The sequence below is a fragment of the Tiliqua scincoides genome, chromosome 2 (assembly GCF_035046505.1).
Source record: "Tiliqua scincoides isolate rTilSci1 chromosome 2, rTilSci1.hap2, whole genome shotgun sequence".
NCBI lineage: Eukaryota > Metazoa > Chordata > Lepidosauria > Squamata > Scincidae > Tiliqua > Tiliqua scincoides.
This window is the reverse complement of record NC_089822.1, coordinates 164861934-164880815: the sequence shown is the minus strand read 5'-3', so window position 1 is coordinate 164880815 and position 18882 is coordinate 164861934. Positions and strand designations below refer to the sequence as shown.

Sequence of the window (18882 nt, the reverse complement as noted above, 5' to 3'; positions counted from 1 at the left end):
TAAACAACATTCTGAAGTGTACAGGAACGTTACTGTGGGATTCATAGTTCTCCAATTTCCTTTACTTTCTTCACCTTGATTATAACCATTAAAGTGAATCACAGCCCAATCTTATTCAACTTTCCAGCCCCGGTGCAACTGCAATGCAGCCCCGGGGTAAGGGAACAAATGTTCCCAAACCTTAAGGAGGCCTCTGTGACTGCATTCCCAACACAGGAAGCAGTGCATACCCTATAGGCACAGCAGCACTGGCACTGGAAAATTGGATAGGATTGGGCCCTCAGTCAAGCCAAACCAAACTATGGTTGACTGCTTAGGAAAAGCCTGAGTTCTTACAAAAGATCCATATTATACACTACCTAAGTAAAATAAAATTGTACATTCTGGAAGCACGAGTCTCTCATCTATCATGTGCCTATCCTGGAAATAAAAAGCCTGCTGATTTGTAGAATTCTGACAGCATTTTCATACATAACACTATAAAAATACCTTTAAGCTCATCTTGTGCTATTTGTATACATGAATAAATGTCTAGGACAGGAAGGGATGGGAAGTAGGCGAATAGCATGCACATTCTAGTCAATGTAGATTTTATATCTGCATTATACATACAAAGAATTTTTAAAAATGTTTTCAGTGAGTGAAAACCAGAACTCCCACACAGACATATCAAAGAAATACTGTGGGATCATTTCTCAATACTGACCTAAAGGAAGCTGGGTGGTTTGCCATAACAAAAACACCTACAAAGGCATACTGTCACTCTAAAATCCCAGCTCACATCTGGTAAATTTGGTAGTACCCATAAAGATGGTTGTTTAGCAAAAGCAAGCAGTGTGTTCTCTTCTTTCACCAGAGTTCCTGCCCAATCAAAATGTTTTTTTTTAAATTTGTTTTTAGTGATCCCATTGCTATGAACCAAAACCTAATTTTTGACTGAATCTGGAAGACTAAAATTACATTAATTTCAGCAGAAACTGTTCAAAGTCTCCTTTCCATAGATCTTGGAAATTCTAAATTTAGAAAAACAAAATTGCTACAAATATTTACAAATAAATTAAATCTTAAGAAAATACAATATTTATAAAATCTTTATAGTTTCTTTCCCAGCAGGTATATGCACTATAAATACCATTGCTAGCAGAATTGTTCCTCATAGATTCCGTGTGTATTTTTAATAACTTCATCCTAATTCTCCAAAGCCAACAGACCGATGAAATGCAAGGCTGTTACCAATTCCTGTTGAAGTTCTCATCTTTCATAGCTTTTACAAGCCAATCCCTTTCCTTATCATCCTCAGAGTCACTTACATCACTAGAATCTGCAGCTAGGAGACGGGAATAATTAATTTTTTTCTGTCGTGGCAACTTGGACTGGACAATCAAGAACAAAATTAACCAGAGTACTAAAGTAATGGAACACGCTCTGTAAAGGACTGCCAGGCCAAAGCTGTTTACCACAAACCCCCCGGCAAAGCTGCCCAGACTGGCTCCACATCCATAAGACAGGCCCTGGAGAACAAGATGCAGAGACCTTTCTGTGCCAGGAGTGGCAATGTCATCTGCCAGTATGTTCACAGCCCACCACAAGGCACCATTACTGAAGGCACAAAAGATCTGAATTGGCAGGACTGCCCAGGGTTTCCACAGGAATGAGTAACAGAGTAGCTGTGCTGCCAGGCAGCTTAAGCTCAAGGCCACTGTGCCACCACCTGAGAGAACCCTTAGTAACTTGCTCTTGAAGACACAGAGAAGAATTTCAGCAATCAGTCCAATGGCCACTGAGAGACCCATGTATAGTTCATTGCTGCCCTGGTCTTGCATTTGCCAGAAAAGGAAGTTTTGCACAGTTGACCCAATGGCTCCTGTGAGGAAGACAGTGACAGCGGACAAGATTGTTCGGCCATCACTCCCAATGAGGTTCAAGGCTTTGACAGTTTTGTTGACATGTTCATTTTTTTTTGACACGTGGATAGGAAAGAAGACACTGACAAGTAATGTTAAGATTATAAATAAGGCATAGCCATAAAAATGCACGGCAAACTGTGGGATGTTAGTGCTCAAGAAACAGTTCAGCTGATCCACAAATATTGCAACACTGCAGACTCCCAGAGAGGCTCCTAAGTAACTCCAAATCCAGAGGTTTCGATATTTGTCTGAAGCATCAACAAAGTCAAGATACTCATAGAGGCTGTCATCAACCATCCATGCAAGAGGGGCAGCCAAGAGCTCCCAAAGCACAAGAGCACCGAGTACCATGAGAAAGACCTGATGCTCCCTGTCCAAGAAGTCAATACCTTGTAGTAACTGAGAATTCACATCCTGTGCTCTTTCCCACTGGCCTGACACATTTCTAAAAACATAGGGAGTTTCTGCAAAGGGTACTGAGGATGTGTGAAATCCGAAGTAAGTATTTTTCTTGGAATTTTCACTGATATTCATGATGCCAGAAGTTGGGCTTCCAGTTGTCTTCACAGTCCCATTCACAGTAGGTACCTCCAACATTTGTTCCACTGGGACAGCTTCTTTCCCAAAAGTAGATGTCACACCAGCAGGGCCTTCAGTGAATTGTTGTTTAACTGTATCAATGTCAGGAGCACCATTGTTTATCATCGAAGAGAAATTTATAGAGGAAAAGTTTTCAAACGGTGCGTAACTTACTGCTGGTTTTCCAATAGCCACCAAGTCATTAGAGGTCATTCCAAGTGATCCAGTAGGTGGCATTTTGTCATCAGTGGCAAGATTGGTTTTCACTGTATTTGGACTATTCACACTTAAATCAGGTGCAGAGGTTGCAGTCAGTTGTTTACCTGGGTTCTGGCTCATATTGCAATATTTATATACAATGTCCTTACTCAATGGTGGGACCAGAGTAAGAAGTAAACTTGCCCCAACTGAGCACAGGAGAGATCCAGTGATGAGAACTTTCCTTTTATTGTGGGTTTTTGCTAAATAGGAGCATAGTGGGGCCCACAGGGAAGTGATTAAGTGCTTGAGTCCAATTATAATTCCCACTAATGGTGCAGTCAGCCCCAACTGTCGAAAGTATAGAGTTAAAAATGGGGCTGTGCAGGCATTTCCTGCACCATAAAGAAAATGGAAGAGGCCAGCAAGTGTCAGTGCTTTATTCACATCCCATTGGTTGTTTGTAGTCATGTCTTCAGGTGCAGACTTTGTTCCCAACTGTGCCCTATAAATTAATAAGGAAAGGAAATAAGTAATAATAATACTTAATAATAAATACTTAAGGAAATAACTTGTCTGCAATACATAAATATATAAGAAATATAATGAGAAATATTTTTCTCTTGCTATCACTGAAAAATGTTGTTTTGGCATAAAAAGTAGTGCAGTGATAAGTAAATAATAACTGTTTCCTGTTCAGTCAAACATTCTATACCAAATACCGTTTTAGGAGTCAGTGATGAAAGAAAATTTGAATTTCAAATCAGTCCTTCTTTGCTTGCTGTCTCAGATATTCCTGTATTCTTTCTAGATGATTTAATCATTACATTCATGCTATCCTTGATCCAGTGCCAATTGCATGACATCCCTTTCCCACATTACAGAGAGTCACTGCTTTAAATTTTGTGCAGGATTAAAGCCTACAACTTTTTAAGTTCACTCAAGATCTGGAAGGCCAAAAGGCAGAATATAATTTTTTTTTAACTTTCATGGGATGGTGGGAGGAGGAATTATACAAAAACCACTAGTGATGTTGTAGGAACTATCTAGCACAGGGTGGTCTAAAACATGACTCATGAGGCCCATTTTTGGCAGCCCTCAAAAGCTCCACTGCAGTCATCACCCATAGCCTCCTCCTGCTTCAGCTGCCTTTCAATCTCCTTGTCATGCTGTTTCAACTTCTCCTTTGGAGAAGGAGAAGCTGGAATGGTGCAGCAGGGAGATCAAAAAGTCCCACTGCACCCATCTCTGCCTCCTGCCGCTGCCTGAGCCTGCCAAATGACTTCAGCAGCTCAGAACTCAGAAGTAATTTGCAGTGATGTCATCACTTCACTGCCAATTACTCCTGCATCTGTGCAATGGGGGGGGGGAGGTGCCAGGATCATGCAGCCCCCCCAAGCAGTCAGAAGTTGAACTACCCTGATCTAGCAGGTGTCCATGATACAAGTGCAACTACATTCCACACAGTGCTCAAAATAGGAATGGCCTGCAGGTGAGAGAAGAATCACACTTTCTCTGAGAAAAAATATGATAGGCTGAACACAGAAAAAAATATTTTATTATCATAACAAAACTTGTTACTTGACTAAAGATATTTTGATCCTTTGCAAAAATACAATGAAATCAAATGTGAGCGTTTTATATCTGATCATTGTGTACATTGTGAAGAGCTCTGCTGGGTCAAAGATGCTGGCATCTGCATTTCTGCCTGGCAAATAGAAAAGGTACATGGTACAGGTAGGGCAGGTTACAGGAGACAACAAAGACTGCTTGTTCTTAGATTTTTCAAGTGTATACAGAGTATTTTTAGCACTTGTTTAGCACCAAGAGTGTAAGGAGCTTGAGAGCGCTTAACGGGTTCAAGGGACAGGTGAAAAACTTTAGATTTGTACTTTGGTTTGGGCTGTTGGGAAACTGCAGAGGAAGAAGATCTGAAGGGTGTCAGAAAAGCTCTACTCATGAGCAGAAGCAGAACCACCTGCTAGCAGTCATACAGTGAGGCTGCAGATCAGAACAGGATTTTTAAGAGAGCAGAGACTCTTCAGCGAGGAGCCTAAAGCAAGAATAACAACCCACTTGTTGAAGAACGTTTCTCTTCCAGGGTGACGACCTGTTCATGCCGCTTAGGGACTGTCCACCTTTGCAGAGCTGTGTCCACAGCAAAACAGAAGCCCAGGGGCAGTTAGCCCTTGTTAGTGTGTGTGTGGTGCGTGATGTGTGTGTGTGTGTGTGTGTGTGTGGTGTGTATGCGGTGCGTGTGTGGTGATTTATAGTGATTTTAACTGAAAAGACCCCCTGCAAACTGACACTGCTCATAGTGATCAGCACCCACTTTGAAGCACCTTATCTAAAGAAGCCACGACCAGATCCCCTCAGAGGGCCAGTGTGGCTGCCTGCCTGCCCTGAAGGCCCTGGACTGTCCTCCCTGCTTGGCCCCCCTGAAGCTCAGTTGTCCTTACTGAGCAGGGCACTTCTCCCCCCCCCCCCCGGAAGACGCAACCATTCACAGGGGTCAGTGTCTAAAGGGCGTCAACCACAGGACAGGTGAGAGCCCCAGCCCAAGCCACGCCCCCAATTCCCCATCCCAGGTGGGGCCTGGGATGAGCCTCACACCTCGCGGCGGTTGCCATGGCAGCCTCCTTCCCAAGACGCACGGGGACTCCATACCTGCGAGAGGGGGAGGGGTGCGGTCGGCTCAGCTGCGGCTTCCGTGGTTCCACGCGGCCCTCGGGTTCGCCCTGCTGTCACGGGAGACGCGCATGCGCCCAGAAGCACCTGTTCCCGGCCTCGCGGCTCGAGGGCGGCACCGCCCCGCCCCGCCCCGCCCCACCTGCTGCCAGGCTTGCCCCTTCGGAACTCCCCAGCGCCACAAGGGCGGACTGTGGCCTCGGCGGGACTCCGAAGGGAGGGGCTCGCCGTTGCTGGGATACGGCGGGTGGCCTTGGAGAGGCTGCTGGCGACTCCTGAGCGCAGGTGAGGCTGCAGGGCATCCTCAGGCTGGGCGCCCTGACTTTTTCCTAAAGGGCTGCCCCTTTCCAAAGGGGGGGAGGCGTGAAACACTGGGGGAGGGTGGTGGGGTGGGCAGAACAGGGCAGGGGAAGGGTGGCAACAGGCAGAAAGGCCTTTGGAGCCCAGGTCTACTGGGCTTCCCCATGCACAGCAGGGACGTGCAATGGGTGGGGAGGCAGGTGAGGCAGAGCCTCCCCACCGGAGTCCTTCAAAAAGCACCGCCACCACCGTGTGAGGCGCCCAAGCACCCACAACCCACGTGCAGAGGCGCCTCCACCACGTGAGGCACCCAATGCATCCACTCCACATCTGGGTCGGCAGTGGTGCTTTTTAAAGGACTCTGGTGGGAAGGCTGTGCCTCCCCTGCCTCCCCACCCATCGCACGTCCCTGATACACAGCCCAGGTCTCCCTGTCTGTGCAGTGTGTGGCTAGATACAGTACTATGGAAAGCCAAACGCGCTCCTAAAATCTTTTAAGTATAGAAAAGCATTGCAGGAAATTAGCATAGTCGTATTTAGGCTCACACTACAATGGAAAGTGTCCTTTTTGCACCAAAACATACTTCTGCAGCTGCTGTAGCCCCCGCAGTTGTAGCCCTGAGCTCCTATGCACTCCTTCACGGCAAGCGCAGGGCCTCTAAAAGGAATTTTATCTGGGGGTACAGTTTCTTTTGGGCCCCTTCCCAAAGTGTGGGGTGAAATAGAGTGAGGGGAGGATGCAACGGCTGGAATAGTCTTTGAAGCCCAGGTCTGCTGGACTTCCCACTGCAGAGTCCAGGGGATGCCCATGTGGCATCAGCAGTTAGATACAGAAAACCAATCACACTCCTAAGTCTCTCTAAAATATTTAAATATAGAAAATCATTATACAAAATAAGCATTATCATATTTAGTCTCACACTAGAATAGAAAGTATTCTTTTTGTATCAAAACTGACTTCTGCAGCTGTATCCCGGAGCTCCTATACATTCCTTGAAGGTGAGCAGATCTATCATGCTATACAGTGTGTACTGCATTGAACAATAAAATGAAAGATGTTTATTGAGACTACTAAAGAAATCTTGCAACGTTTTCCTTCTAGATACAAGACTTCTCCAGAAAAGGTTTACATGGAATTCTAAGTTCATTGACATGGTTACTGAGGCATTAAATTAAGTGAGGCATTATACGTGTGATCATCTCCTGTGTGTATCTTTTTAAATTGCCACAGGGTGGAGATACATTCCAGATTGGGACTGGGGTATGAATGGAGTTTATTTTGTCCCTATGCCATTTTTACCCACTGAAAATTACCTTCATCAAGTGGCTGTTTACCTCTGAAAGTGTTGTTACATCACCACCCTTTAAGAAAAAAAGTATTCAGGTTCCAAAACAATTATAAATTCTACTGAAATGATAAAGCCTACCCCCTTTCCCCCAGCCACCCCCCCATACCCCCTGAGGGTCTCTCCTTTCAGCTCATGAAATACGGAGGCAGCTGGCATGAAAAGAAACAGACACAAGACAAGTGATCTCGCATTGAAATTAGTAATTTGCAGATTTTTCGTTCTGTAGAACACAGCTGATAAGAACCACAATGACACCTGAATATCCTCCCAGGATATTTAAAACTCATTTTCAGAGTTCTCTTTGCATCCTTTCAATGAGAAGATATGTTAGGCTTAGTATTGCCTAGGAAGGAAGCATCTCTTTTTTCAGAGACTGCTTAGTTATCCATTGATAAAGAACTATGCAGGTGGTTTGTATTAGCCAAGTATATACAAATGTATACATTATGCACAATAAGATGGTAAAATTCTGAACTGTTCCCCTTAATGGGGAAGTCCTATTTTATTAATATTTTCCATTGCAAAAAGCATACATAGGCCCCATATCCTTGGGTTTATTCATCTGTGGATGCAGGTAGGCCCCCCACACCCCACCCCCAGAGGCAAGGGGCGCTGTTTTAAGTTATTCTAAGCCTGGCAGAGTTCATGGGCGGATGCACGTGCCTCTGGCTGGTGGGTGTAGGGCATCTCCCCATATCCACTGATTCACATAACAAATTTCACAGATTCTGGAACAGAACCCCTTGCAGATATGGGGGCACGCCTGTATTGTGAGCAGTAAATCGAGCAAATCAGGGAGAGGTCTGCACTAAACTTTCAGTGTACAGGTACTCATTTACTACATGGAATGAGCTCTTTTTTTTTTTTTGTTGCATAGTGGAGCATTACAGAATATGACTCCACAACTCTAATCTGAAGTGAGGCTATCCTGAGTGTTATCACCTCACTCTGCATAGTTTAAATTAGTTATTGTAGTGTAATCTACACATAATTAGTATACAGTATATTAGTTTCCTGTCCGGTATGCATGATCTTCAAGTAGCCTTGGAGCAGTTAGCAAAAGTGCAATCTAGATACTTGTAGAACATAATATAAAATACCCACCTGCCTTGGCTGTTTTCTTACAGCTCTGTTGTGAGTAGAGATGTTTGTTTTCAGTGAGTAAGGTAGGACTACAAGCTAAATTTTACGAAACATAATGAGCTTACTTTGAGTAAAATAACAGTTTTCAAACACCTCTAGTTATGAGGCATCAGATTTTAAGATTACAGTCCTAAGCATAATTACTTGGAAGTATGGCCCACTGCAACTAGTCATCTCTGAATAATCAAGGTTACAATTGGACTGAGTACAGTACTATTATGTTGGATAGTTTTAGGAGGTAGGGAGGACTAGCTGTTAATTTTGAGGGTACTCAGATATTTGCCCTACTTTAGCAGCATTTGATACCATATGTATTATGAATTTAATTGCTGTGGGGACTGGGGACAGATCAGATCCACCTAGGGAGCAACACCTTTCAAGTGCTAGTGAACTTTCAAGTTTGTCAAAACATACTGTGGGCTACCATTAAGTAAGAAGGAGTAGAGAATACTGTATCAGGATTCCACAGGGCTTTTTTGTTGAAAATATTTTGTTGGCATCCTTCAGTCTCGGAAGACTATGGTGTCACACTCTGAATGGTGGTTCTGGAACAGAGTGTCCTCTCCAGTGCGTGAAGCCTGGGTAAAGTAGATATGGAGGATAGACTGTTACCCATGCAGCAAATCCCCCCTCTCCATGTTGCTGAAATGGTCCAATGGAAAGGCAGAAGCCAATACGGTTGGTTCCAGCAGCATCACAGGAGTTGCCAGAACATAACTGTGTTCAGCCATGAATTGCCTCAGGGACTCCGGCTCCGGATTTTGCCTCGAGGTTGATTCCTGAAGCCTTTCCCATAACTGGATGTAGCCAGAAGGCAGTGGAGGGTTTGGGATCAGAGATTTCCTTCTCTCAGATGAGCTGCCTTCCCAGGCTCACGAGTCCTATCTACCTGGTGGCTGTTTAGTCGCCTCTTAGGACAAGTACAGCCAAACTCAGGGCCTGTTCTTATCCCCCAGCCCCCAGGGATCAGTTGAAAATAACACAGTCTGATTCAAATTCTAGACCATAAAGCACCTAAAGATGTGTTTCAGTATAAGTAAGTGTAAAGTCATGCACATTGGGGCAAAAAATCAAAACTTCACATATAGGCTAATGGGTTCTGAGCTGTCTGTGACAGATCAGGAGAGAGATCGTGGGGTGGTGATGGACAGATTGATGAAAGTGTCGACCTAGTGTGCGGCGGCAGTTAAGAAGGCCAATTCTATGCTTGGGATCATTAGAAAAGGTATTGAGAACAAAACGGCTAGTATTATAATGCCATTGTACAAATCAATGGTAAGGCCACACCTGGAGTACTGTGTCCAGTTCTGGTCGCCGCATCTCAAAAAGGACATAGTGGAAATGGAAAAGGTGCAAAAGAGAGTGACTAAGAAGATTACTAGGCTGGGGCACCTTCCTTACGAAAGACTACGGTGTTTGGGCCTCTTCAGCCTAGAAAAGAGGCGTCTGAGAGGGGACATGATTGAGACATACAAAATTATGCATGGGAAGGATAAAGTGGATAGAGAGATGCTCTTTACACTCTCACATAATACCAGAACCAGGGGACATCCACTCAAATTGAGTGTTGGGAGGGTTAGGACAGACAAAAGAAAATATTTTTTTTACTCAGTGTGTGGTCAGTCTGTGGAAGTCCTTGCCACAGGATGTGGTGACAGCATCTGGCCTGGATGCCTTTAAAAGGGGATTGGAGAAGTTTCTGGAGAAAAATCCATTATGGGTTACAAGCCATGATGTGTATGTGCAACCTCCTGATTTTAGAAATGGGCTATGTCAGAAGGCCAGATGCAAGGGAGGGCACCAGGATGAGGTCTCTTGTTATCTGGCGTGCTCCCTGGGGCACTTGGTGGGCTGCTGTGAGATACAGGAAGCTGGACTAGATGGGCCTATGGCCTGATCCAGTGGGGCTGTTCTTATGTTCTTTCTTCCATAATGCTGCCATGACTGAATGCTTAAATTCTCTCGATACATTCTTCTCCTATCGTCCAGAAATGTTTGCATACAATGTGCTAAGTATCTTTCTGCATATCATCTTCCGAGCTATACCACCCCTATCCATCTTGGAAACCAAAACTATTTTTAACATTAGATCTGTTGGAAGCTGCATGGTCTTAACCTCTGTGCTTAAATGCATACATTGCAGGAATTGCACAAATGAACTGTTCTATTCAGTAGGGCTGCGATTTTCAAACTCTCCTGGAGTTTGAAGCCTGCAGTAATTCCTGCGGAGGCCAGGGCCCTCAGTCTGACAACCTCGTGATGCCCCAGTCTGAAAACCTCTGCAGTAGGGCATATAATCTCACAACAAGGATAGAAGGCACAAAAGAACAATTGCTTTGATAAATGACCTATTCAGGCTACCATCCTTACCCATTCAGCATTCAGACACACATGATATCAAAGAGCTTTTGAAATTATTTAATGAAATTAAAATGATTTTGCTTTCTGACATCTCATTACCTCTATACAAATAATTTATAATTCATTTACATAATGTACATGTTTTTTTTAATACAGATATAGCCAAAACACAGTTCAAAGTATTTGCATACCTTGTGGGGTTTGTAAACATCTAACTGCAGCACCATGCTGGGAGAATTAATTAAAGAAAGCTTTGTTGCAGATAGGAGATTTGTAAAAAGGATAAAGAAATAAAAGGCACTGTCTTATAAAGCAGGTCATGGAGTATCAATAATACCCATGACTCTATAAGGCACTGACTGACCACTTTTATGATTTTCCCATCTGCAGCACATATCCCCTTTCTACATTCCAGCATCCCTCTGCCCTTAATGCTTTCCCTTGCAAAAAGCCTTATGGCCCTGTTTGTCAGTTGTTGATGTTCAGACAGCAGGCAACTGAAATGGAAGTACTGTTTCTGCTGAGAAATCTGAATGCTTTGCTGTGCAAAACATCCCACTGTGTGCATCCTGTGCTCTGCTCTTGAAATGTGGGTGACTTACTGAACACTGGTTACATCCTCAGGCTGCTGTCTGTCCTCCATTGCAAAAGAGTAGAATGTTGGTCTGTAGCCAAAAGCTGACCAAGTTTCACAAAACCCTACAAACTAACCAGTGTATTGTGACAAGAGCTGTGAAGGACTACAGGCCATTACATCAGATAACATGTAATGGTAGATATAGAAATGCACACTGAGTAAGGTACATTAGAAAATACATAGCAAGTAAACAAGGTGAGGACTAAAGATAAAGGGAATGCAAAACACAGTGATGATGCAAAGACAGACATACACATCTGATGAAATAGAGAGCTAAGCTTCCCATTTACCTATCTTCCTCTGCCCACTGCCACCCCTACCCCTAACAGTAGGGAAATACCCTACTAATATCAGTTCTCATTATCTACTAGGGTTAGTTTCCTGGAAAATCTAGTGAATTAACGGATACTGAATCATGGAGCCTATGCGGAAATGGAATTAGGTTCCAGGAGACTCTCTTTAGTATGAAGTCTGAACTTTATGAACTGGGATCTTAGATTTCAGGTTAAGATTGAAGGGCTGGGTGATTAGGGCTCATCAACATCTCCAAACATCTGATGCTTCCTCCTCTATGTTTGCATCCCTTGATGCATTGAAGGTTGTGGCAATGGGATTTCTCTATGCTAGCTATTCCTTGACTCATTGAAGGTTGCTGGCCTAACAACAAGGCCTAAGAGTTCAACAGTAGGGAGGGGATTGCTTCACCCATCCTCTATGTCCACCTGTCTCTTGGCTCCTTCCCTGGGCTTGCCTCAGCCCCAGCACAGACCTCAGATAGCCTTGCAGAGATCTCTCATCATCTGCCTGTCATCACTGCCAGAGTTGTGAAGGTTCAGCTGGAGTCCTCAATATGGTGGAGAAGTCTGGAAGCGGACACAAATGTGTCCAACGATTCTCTAAAGGCTAATACCAATGCCTGTTTGATGCAGAAAACCGACCCAATCCAGACAACTTTCTAAAAAACAAGGAGTGTAACTGGCTCCATCTCACAGATTACTAGAACAGAGTCACAGATAATGAGAGGTAGCTGGCAATTCTGCCCCTCGCAGAAAAGCGAATTTGCAGATAGCGAATTCGCATATAAAGAGAGCTGACTGTACTCCCCAAAGCTCATTTTGCAATATGCCAGCTTATTTGGTCATCACAAAGAGAGATGACTATAAAGGCAAAGTGCAGAAAATGCTGGGAAACTACCAAGTTAGTTTATGGAGATTCCTTGCAGCTTTTGAGATTAGGGTACAAACTAGAGCACACAGGCAAATCAACAGCATCTTCACCAAAGGCAAAATTATCACCTCATGCTTTGCAAATAGATTGGCATGCCACCAGGTGGGCAGCTCTGGAAAATAAGTTCATAATGGCCCAAAATACTGTTCAATCAAATATTTAAAGCATAGAGATGTTTAAGTAGGAGTTGTGCAAATGACTTTCAGACATGACAACACTGCATTTCTCACAACTTGTGGAATATTCAGAGTGCATCACAATGGAAGAAAAAATCTCTTATATGGTTAAATTCATACTCTCTTATGTATCGAGGGGAAAAAATTGAAGTATAGCTAAAGCAGTTGTGTTATGACCATGGTCAGAATGTTTGGGTTGTGTTATGACCTTAGTCAAACTGTTTTCCTTGTCCCTCCTTAGTGTATGAGGGGATCATTTTATGCAGAAAGACTTGTTTGATCATTACTCTATATATTATTTTACTAGAAGAGTTCAACCCTTGATTTCATAGGAAGATGTTTTAGGGAAGCAGAGATAATGCAGTGAAGTCCCCAAACAAACTAGCAGCCAACCAGTGAAGGAACTGCACAGTCATTGCAAAATAGGATTATTCTATTCAGAATGCCAGACTGAAGCCACTCAGCTGATGTGAGTTATATGACAAAATTTCCACAGGATGATCTTCAAACTGGCCCAACCTTTTAGCAAATTCCAGTTTAAAAACTAGAGGAGAAGTATAAAAGACAACTGATGGGAGATATGCAATTTCTCTAGTGGTGGTCACAAATCACAAGTCACAAATCAATCATAGAGCATGAAACAATGCCAGTATAATTAAACGTGTGAATGCCAGTATAGTGCAAACTGTAATACAGCCTGACCTCGGTACCTGTGAAGGTTCTGTTCCTGGAACCCACATGGATGCCAAAATGCACAGAAAGTGAATTCGTGGGTTGGGGCTTACCTGACCTCCAGACCCAATTGGAAGTGTCTTCTGGCATATTTGGAGGCTTTCTGAGGCTCTGCTCAGCCTCTGCAGACCTCAGAAAGTCCCTCAGAGGTGTCAGAGATGTGCCGATACTCGTAAAACCGGAAGTGCCTCTCCAATACCTCTGGGGGCCTCAGAAAGCCTCCTGGAAGCAACCAGATAACACTTTACTAAAAGAAGTGTAACTTTTAACCAGGTCCCTGAGAAGTCATTTTAATGAAAATGTATTTAACATTAGTTCTTTCATTTGTTATGCAAGTGGTAAGACAAAACTATCTCCTCCTATTGCTGATGTAACAAAATACATGGAAAATTTCATTCCTGACATTTCCTGAGCTTATTATGCAAAAGAGTGTGAAAGAATGACATAGAAGCCCAAAAACACCATCACTTATCCCTTCCTCTTACAGCTACACTTGCAGTTTATCTTCTGCAATTGTAGCACCTTACAGTTTACCCGAGCTGGGCTAGGCTTTATTTCTTGCCACAGACTGGAAATACTGTGTTGGCAATGTTCTCTTGCTTTTTTCGTTTTCACCTTGAGCCCTTTATGTTGGGTTTCAATAGGACTGTTACTTTACTCATTGAATAATGCCTGCAAAAGTGTTGATGGGTAGCAATAAAGATTTAGGTAAGTATTTGGCCAGTCCTACATCTTCCTCTTCGTGGAAGCTGGTCCGCCTAGTCTGTGTCTTTTGCAAACAGTAGCTAGGTTCTAGACATGGAGACACTTCAATACTGTGAAAAAAATAAGAATTAAGAAAGGTCATTCTTTGTTAATGAAAAGATAGAGGGGCATGGGAATGCCCAAACCTTGATGGTGTAGACCAAGGGTGCCCAAACCCCAGCCTGGGGGCAGTTTGTGGCCCTCAGGGACCACCAATCTGGCCCGCAGGGAGCCCTGTCTCCACTGACAGGCCCACCAGAGACCACGCTGGTCTAATACAACTGCTCTCAGTGCGAGGGCCAACTGTTTGACCTCTCGTGTGAGCTGCAGGCCAAGGGCTCCCTCCGCTGCTTGGTGTTTCACATCTGTGATGCAGCAACGGCAGCAAAGGAAAGGCCAGCTTTGCTTTGCACAAGGCCTTTTATAGGCCTGGGGCTACTGTGAGACCTTCAGTCATTCATAAGTTCCATCTCTTAATATATTAATTTATATAAATTAATTCTTTTTTTCCCGGCCCTTGACACACTGTCAGAGAGATAATGTGGCCCTCCTGCCAAAAACTTTGGACACCCCTGGTGTAGACAGGAGAGAGTGCTATGGAGTACATAAAGGAAAGGGGTTTGTGGGGAATGAGTGGGTGGTGGGGGTAACAGGAGGTGCAGAGAGAGACCTGTGGGTAGATGAGAGGTGAAGTTGCAGAGAGACTTGTGTGTGATAAGTTTTAGAGAAAGTTGAAGAGAGATTGGTAAAGTGGGAAACTGGACCACAGAGCTAACAGAGGGGGAAAAGGATAACTGAGAAATGGATCTGAGGTCATACCTGTGAGTAAGGCAAACAGAAACAGAAGGCATAAAGAGATGGGGTATAGACCTGTGATGCTGTAGAGGTAGAAAAGAAAGTGCAGACTATGGGCTATAGAGAGAATGTTATGGAGAGATGTTCAGAGAAACTGGCAGCAGTGCATAGAACAGCTCACGCATTATGGTGTATGGGAAGAAATAGGGAGCCAACAGGGTTAAAAAGGAAACACTGATTAAAGCAGAAATCCAATGCTGATGTAGCAATGAGGTTCTCAACTGAGCAATGCTATGACAGTGACTCCTTAGCTTAAGCATGTCTCACTAACTGGCATCAGAAAGGGAAGGAAGGAACTAATGGGAGGAGCCATACCTTATCACATTCTTGTAGACTCGTTTGGAGTCTTTGTCCAGGCACACAGTGAAGGTCCTTTGTTCTGTGCTTCTGATATTGATGTCGCGTGTTCGGATTTTGTTTGCCACTAACTGAAACAAAAACTCTACTTAGAAAAACTCTCATCCAAGAGGCTGGATCCAAGCAACTGATATAGTATGTGTGTAATGACTATGGATCTTTTACAAAACACACAAAATCAGTACCACAAGTCTTGTCTCTGCTTAGCAAAAGAAAACCAGACTTGTTACAGCATAGTGCTCATGGCGGGTAGTTGCAGGAGAAATTCCACTCTTGAGAACCCTCAAGATCAGGGTGGGGGGAGCAAGGGAATTTCTTTGCCTTTGCCAATATGACATTTTTCATAAATGCATGTTGGAAGAGTAATGACATCAACAACATTCCAGCTGCACCAAGATAAAGACTGACTTTCTAAAAGCCTTGACCAATTATCAAGAGGAAAAAAATATAACTGAAACAGTAACACATGCTGACAGTTCAGCTGATATTATTCAACTCTTTTTAAGCAGCATGATCTGTGGCAAACTAGCTGTACTGCATCTGCTGAGAGTCCATCACCAAATCACTTTAGCAGCAGAAAGTGCTGGCTAATGGAATCAAAGGGCAACCAGCCATCATCAAGGCCGCTGAACAGTTTTAATTTCCAGTACATACGTATCCTGTGTTTATTCCCCAAACTGGCAGTTTTCAAACCCAAGAGCTAACATATCAGTTTTTGCTCTAGGAAAGCCAGGCTTGCAAAACTGATAGTGCAGGTATAACACACCCAAGTCACATGTAGGCAGTTTGAAGTGATTTAAGGTCAGTGATACTCTCTATAAATACTGTGTTCAATACTTTGTTAAGATTGCTGAATGAAATTGCCTTCAACTGTAAAAACCCAGTTTTAAGACTTTGTGATGTATCATTGTAAAGGATCAAACAGATGTCTGGTGATCTGCTGATAAAGTGGTGGTGACAGTAAATTAGGTAATTACATAGTAATCGTAAACATAGTCTGCAATTTGCACATATTTGTGAACGTTTTCTCAAAAAGATATGTTTTTGTTGGAATTAGAATTAACTATCCACTTTTAGCAAGACATATCCACTGGACAGATAAACCACTAGGGGCCCAATCCTATCCAACTTTCCAGCACCAGTGCAGCCACAATGCAAACCCAAGGTACGGGAACAAATGTGGGAATGTTCCAAACAATGTTCCCGTACCTTGAGGAGGCCTCCAAGACTGCCTCCCCAACACAGGAAGCAGTGCATATCCCATAGGCACAGCAGCACCAGCACTGGAAAATTGGATAGGATTGGGCCCTAGGTCAGCAGAAAAAAATGAAATAAAAGAAATTACAGTCCTTATGATCAGGCTCAACAATTACACAATAATGGATCCAGGATTGCTGATTTTTTTTACTTCACAAAACATTTAGAATTGCTCCAAAACCTATCCTGTACGTGCAGTGGATTTATAAATTTCACTGAAGTGTTCATAATGTATGATTTTCTCCAATTTTCTACTTGCTTGAGAGACCAGTTTTACCCTGCAAGTGTTAATCATCATCACTAAGATGCTAACTGTGAAGAATCAAAATCCTACTTACAGAATATGATCGTCCTGAGAGGTTTGTTGTTTTTATGACTTCAGCAATATTCACATTTAAGCACACCAGATCTGGTAGAATAATAATGAGACATTGAAGAAACAACTCAATGTTATTCCCTTCCTTTGACTTGACCCTGCCCAATGACAGTACATTGCCCCAGATTTTTGCTACATAAGCATGCCTGACATAGTTCCCAATAGCAGCCAAAGTGGGCTCTAGAACACAGTGTAGTGCATTAAATGCCTTTGCTAAGACATACCATAAGGCCAAATTCACTCCAATCTTTTCACTTTCAAGATGAGCGCAAAGGATATGAAATAATTGCACAGTTCTGACTCCATTGTTGTGGGGAACTGAAATGTTTCTCAAGGAAGCAATTCTGCTACAGGGATATCTCAATTTCTCAGGTCTCAAAATTGCTGAGAAAAGAGAAAGTGTGTGTGTACACTCCCCATAATGCGGTTGCTTACATTTCATTGGCATCTATTGGATGTGATAACCAATACAATTCTTCTCATGCCTATTTGTGACTTTTAAAAAAAGAAAAACTAATTTACCAACTTAGCACTCCTTCACTGCATCTCTTAGAACGCATATAGGCATACATATAAACAGAAACCTCCCTGCTCTGAAAAGCTTTCAAGGCATGGTTATTGTCACATGCAATCTTCTCTCAAGGACCAAGTTTAGGGGGAATAAACTCTGCCAATTGAAATCTGAAGCAAATGCGCAAAGCACTGATTGGCTTGGAATCTAGAATATTATGTGGGACCATCTCCCCAGAGCAATATCAAGTCTTTGCTAAGCTCCAGAACAGGCCAGCTGGCAGCAGAAGGTGGTTCTGGCTCAGGCAGGTGAGAAGCAAATGGACTTGAGGCAGATGTGGCCAGTTACAAGATTAGGCAAGTACAGTGAAGCAGGGCAAGAAAGACTTCCATCTTTCTTTAAGTGAACAAAATTGAGGAAGTCTATGTGGTTACTTGATGCAGCAAGTTGCTCAGTCAGGAGAACCATGTCTAGGGAAGTTCTGTGTAGAGGGTCAGCAGTGCTCCTAATCACTAAATGCTACAACATTGGAAACACAGCAAACAGAGATGCTTTCTACCTCCACCTCATGTCTTTACCTTCGGTCTTACTTGAGGGAATGGCTTTCATAATCAGGCCTGTGGAGCGCAAAGAAACTGCCTCCTCCTTCTCACGGTTACTGAGCAAAACCTAGACAGAAAAAATTCTTGCTGTCACCATTCTGTTTCATGGCAATGAATACAGTAGCCCTTAATGGAAACAATGGACCAGGCACCTGTAGAAACCACTTGTTGCTTAATGGTGAATTGAGAGGGAAAAGATAATGGCCTGGTCTCTGATCCAGACTGGGCTCATTGCAAAAATAAAGGCGTCAACCCGTCTTAAGAAAATAATTTCTAAATTTCAACCTTCTGGCTCTAATTCAGGCTTGAGACAGTGAAACTGTTCAGTTATGGCATACATTCAAATCATTTCCCTTAGTAGCTTATTCAATAACTGGAAAATTATAAACAATAATAGGAAAAATGTAATCCTAGAACAAGAGGGCACAAAAAGCATGAAATAAACAATTTAGAGCCCGATCCTGTGCTTGGCAGCACAGCTCTGTGCCACCGAGCACTGTCGCAAACGTGCTGTAAGGCATGCTTGCAAGCCTCACTGCCAGGCTCACACCCGTGCTAGCTCAGCACCGGCCAGTGCTGGGCTAGCGCGGGGCAGTCACCCAGCTTCCGTGGCTCAGCATTCTCCCGGACTGCAGAGCCGTGGCATGGTAGGCAGGTGTAAGGACGGGGAGGAGGTATTCCAGGGAGGGGGGAGACTGCTGGGAGGCAGAGAGATGGTGGGGGGAGGCATGACGGGGAGGTGTGACAAAGGGAGGGGGTGGGCTAGAGGCGTGCCTGGGGGAGGGATGGGAGGTGGGTCTGCGGAGCTCTGCTCTGTAGGATCCAAGGCACTCGTGCAGGGTTGTGTGCCCTACACGAGTGCCTTTACCTTACCACCTACCTT

The 18882-nt window shown here is 43.7% G+C and overlaps 2 protein-coding genes across 4 annotated transcripts in view; both read right to left on the bottom strand.

Moving 5' to 3' along the window:
* Positions 1-1229: 1229 nt before the first annotated feature.
* Positions 1230-3155, bottom strand: MFSD6L (major facilitator superfamily domain containing 6 like). Its single transcript, XM_066618338.1, has one exon. The coding sequence runs from the start codon at positions 3153-3155 to the stop codon at positions 1230-1232; it is 1926 nt and encodes a 641-aa protein (XP_066474435.1).
* Positions 3156-10613: 7458 nt separating this feature from the next.
* Positions 10614-18882, bottom strand: part of PIK3R6 (phosphoinositide-3-kinase regulatory subunit 6) — a 33784-nt gene continuing 25515 nt past the window's right edge. For 2 of the 3 annotated variants that reach the window (XM_066614820.1, XM_066614822.1), the window contains exons 17-20: positions 17976-18066; positions 16849-16919; positions 15212-15324; positions 10614-14112 (exon numbers count right to left, since the gene is read on the bottom strand). In XM_066614820.1, the coding sequence (XP_066470917.1) occupies positions 13956-14112; positions 15212-15324; positions 16849-16919; positions 17976-18066 (432 nt within the window). In that variant the 3' untranslated portion in view covers positions 10614-13955. The remainder of the gene's footprint in view (positions 14113-15211; positions 15325-16848; positions 16920-17975; positions 18067-18882) is intronic. The other variant, XM_066614823.1, reaches the window with a different exon arrangement.

Bases quoted from the DNA above. Each gene is read 5' to 3' on its own strand.
- MFSD6L (XM_066618338.1), bottom strand. From the start codon at position 3,155: ATGACTACAAACAACCAATGGGATGTGAATAAAGCACTGACACTTGCT.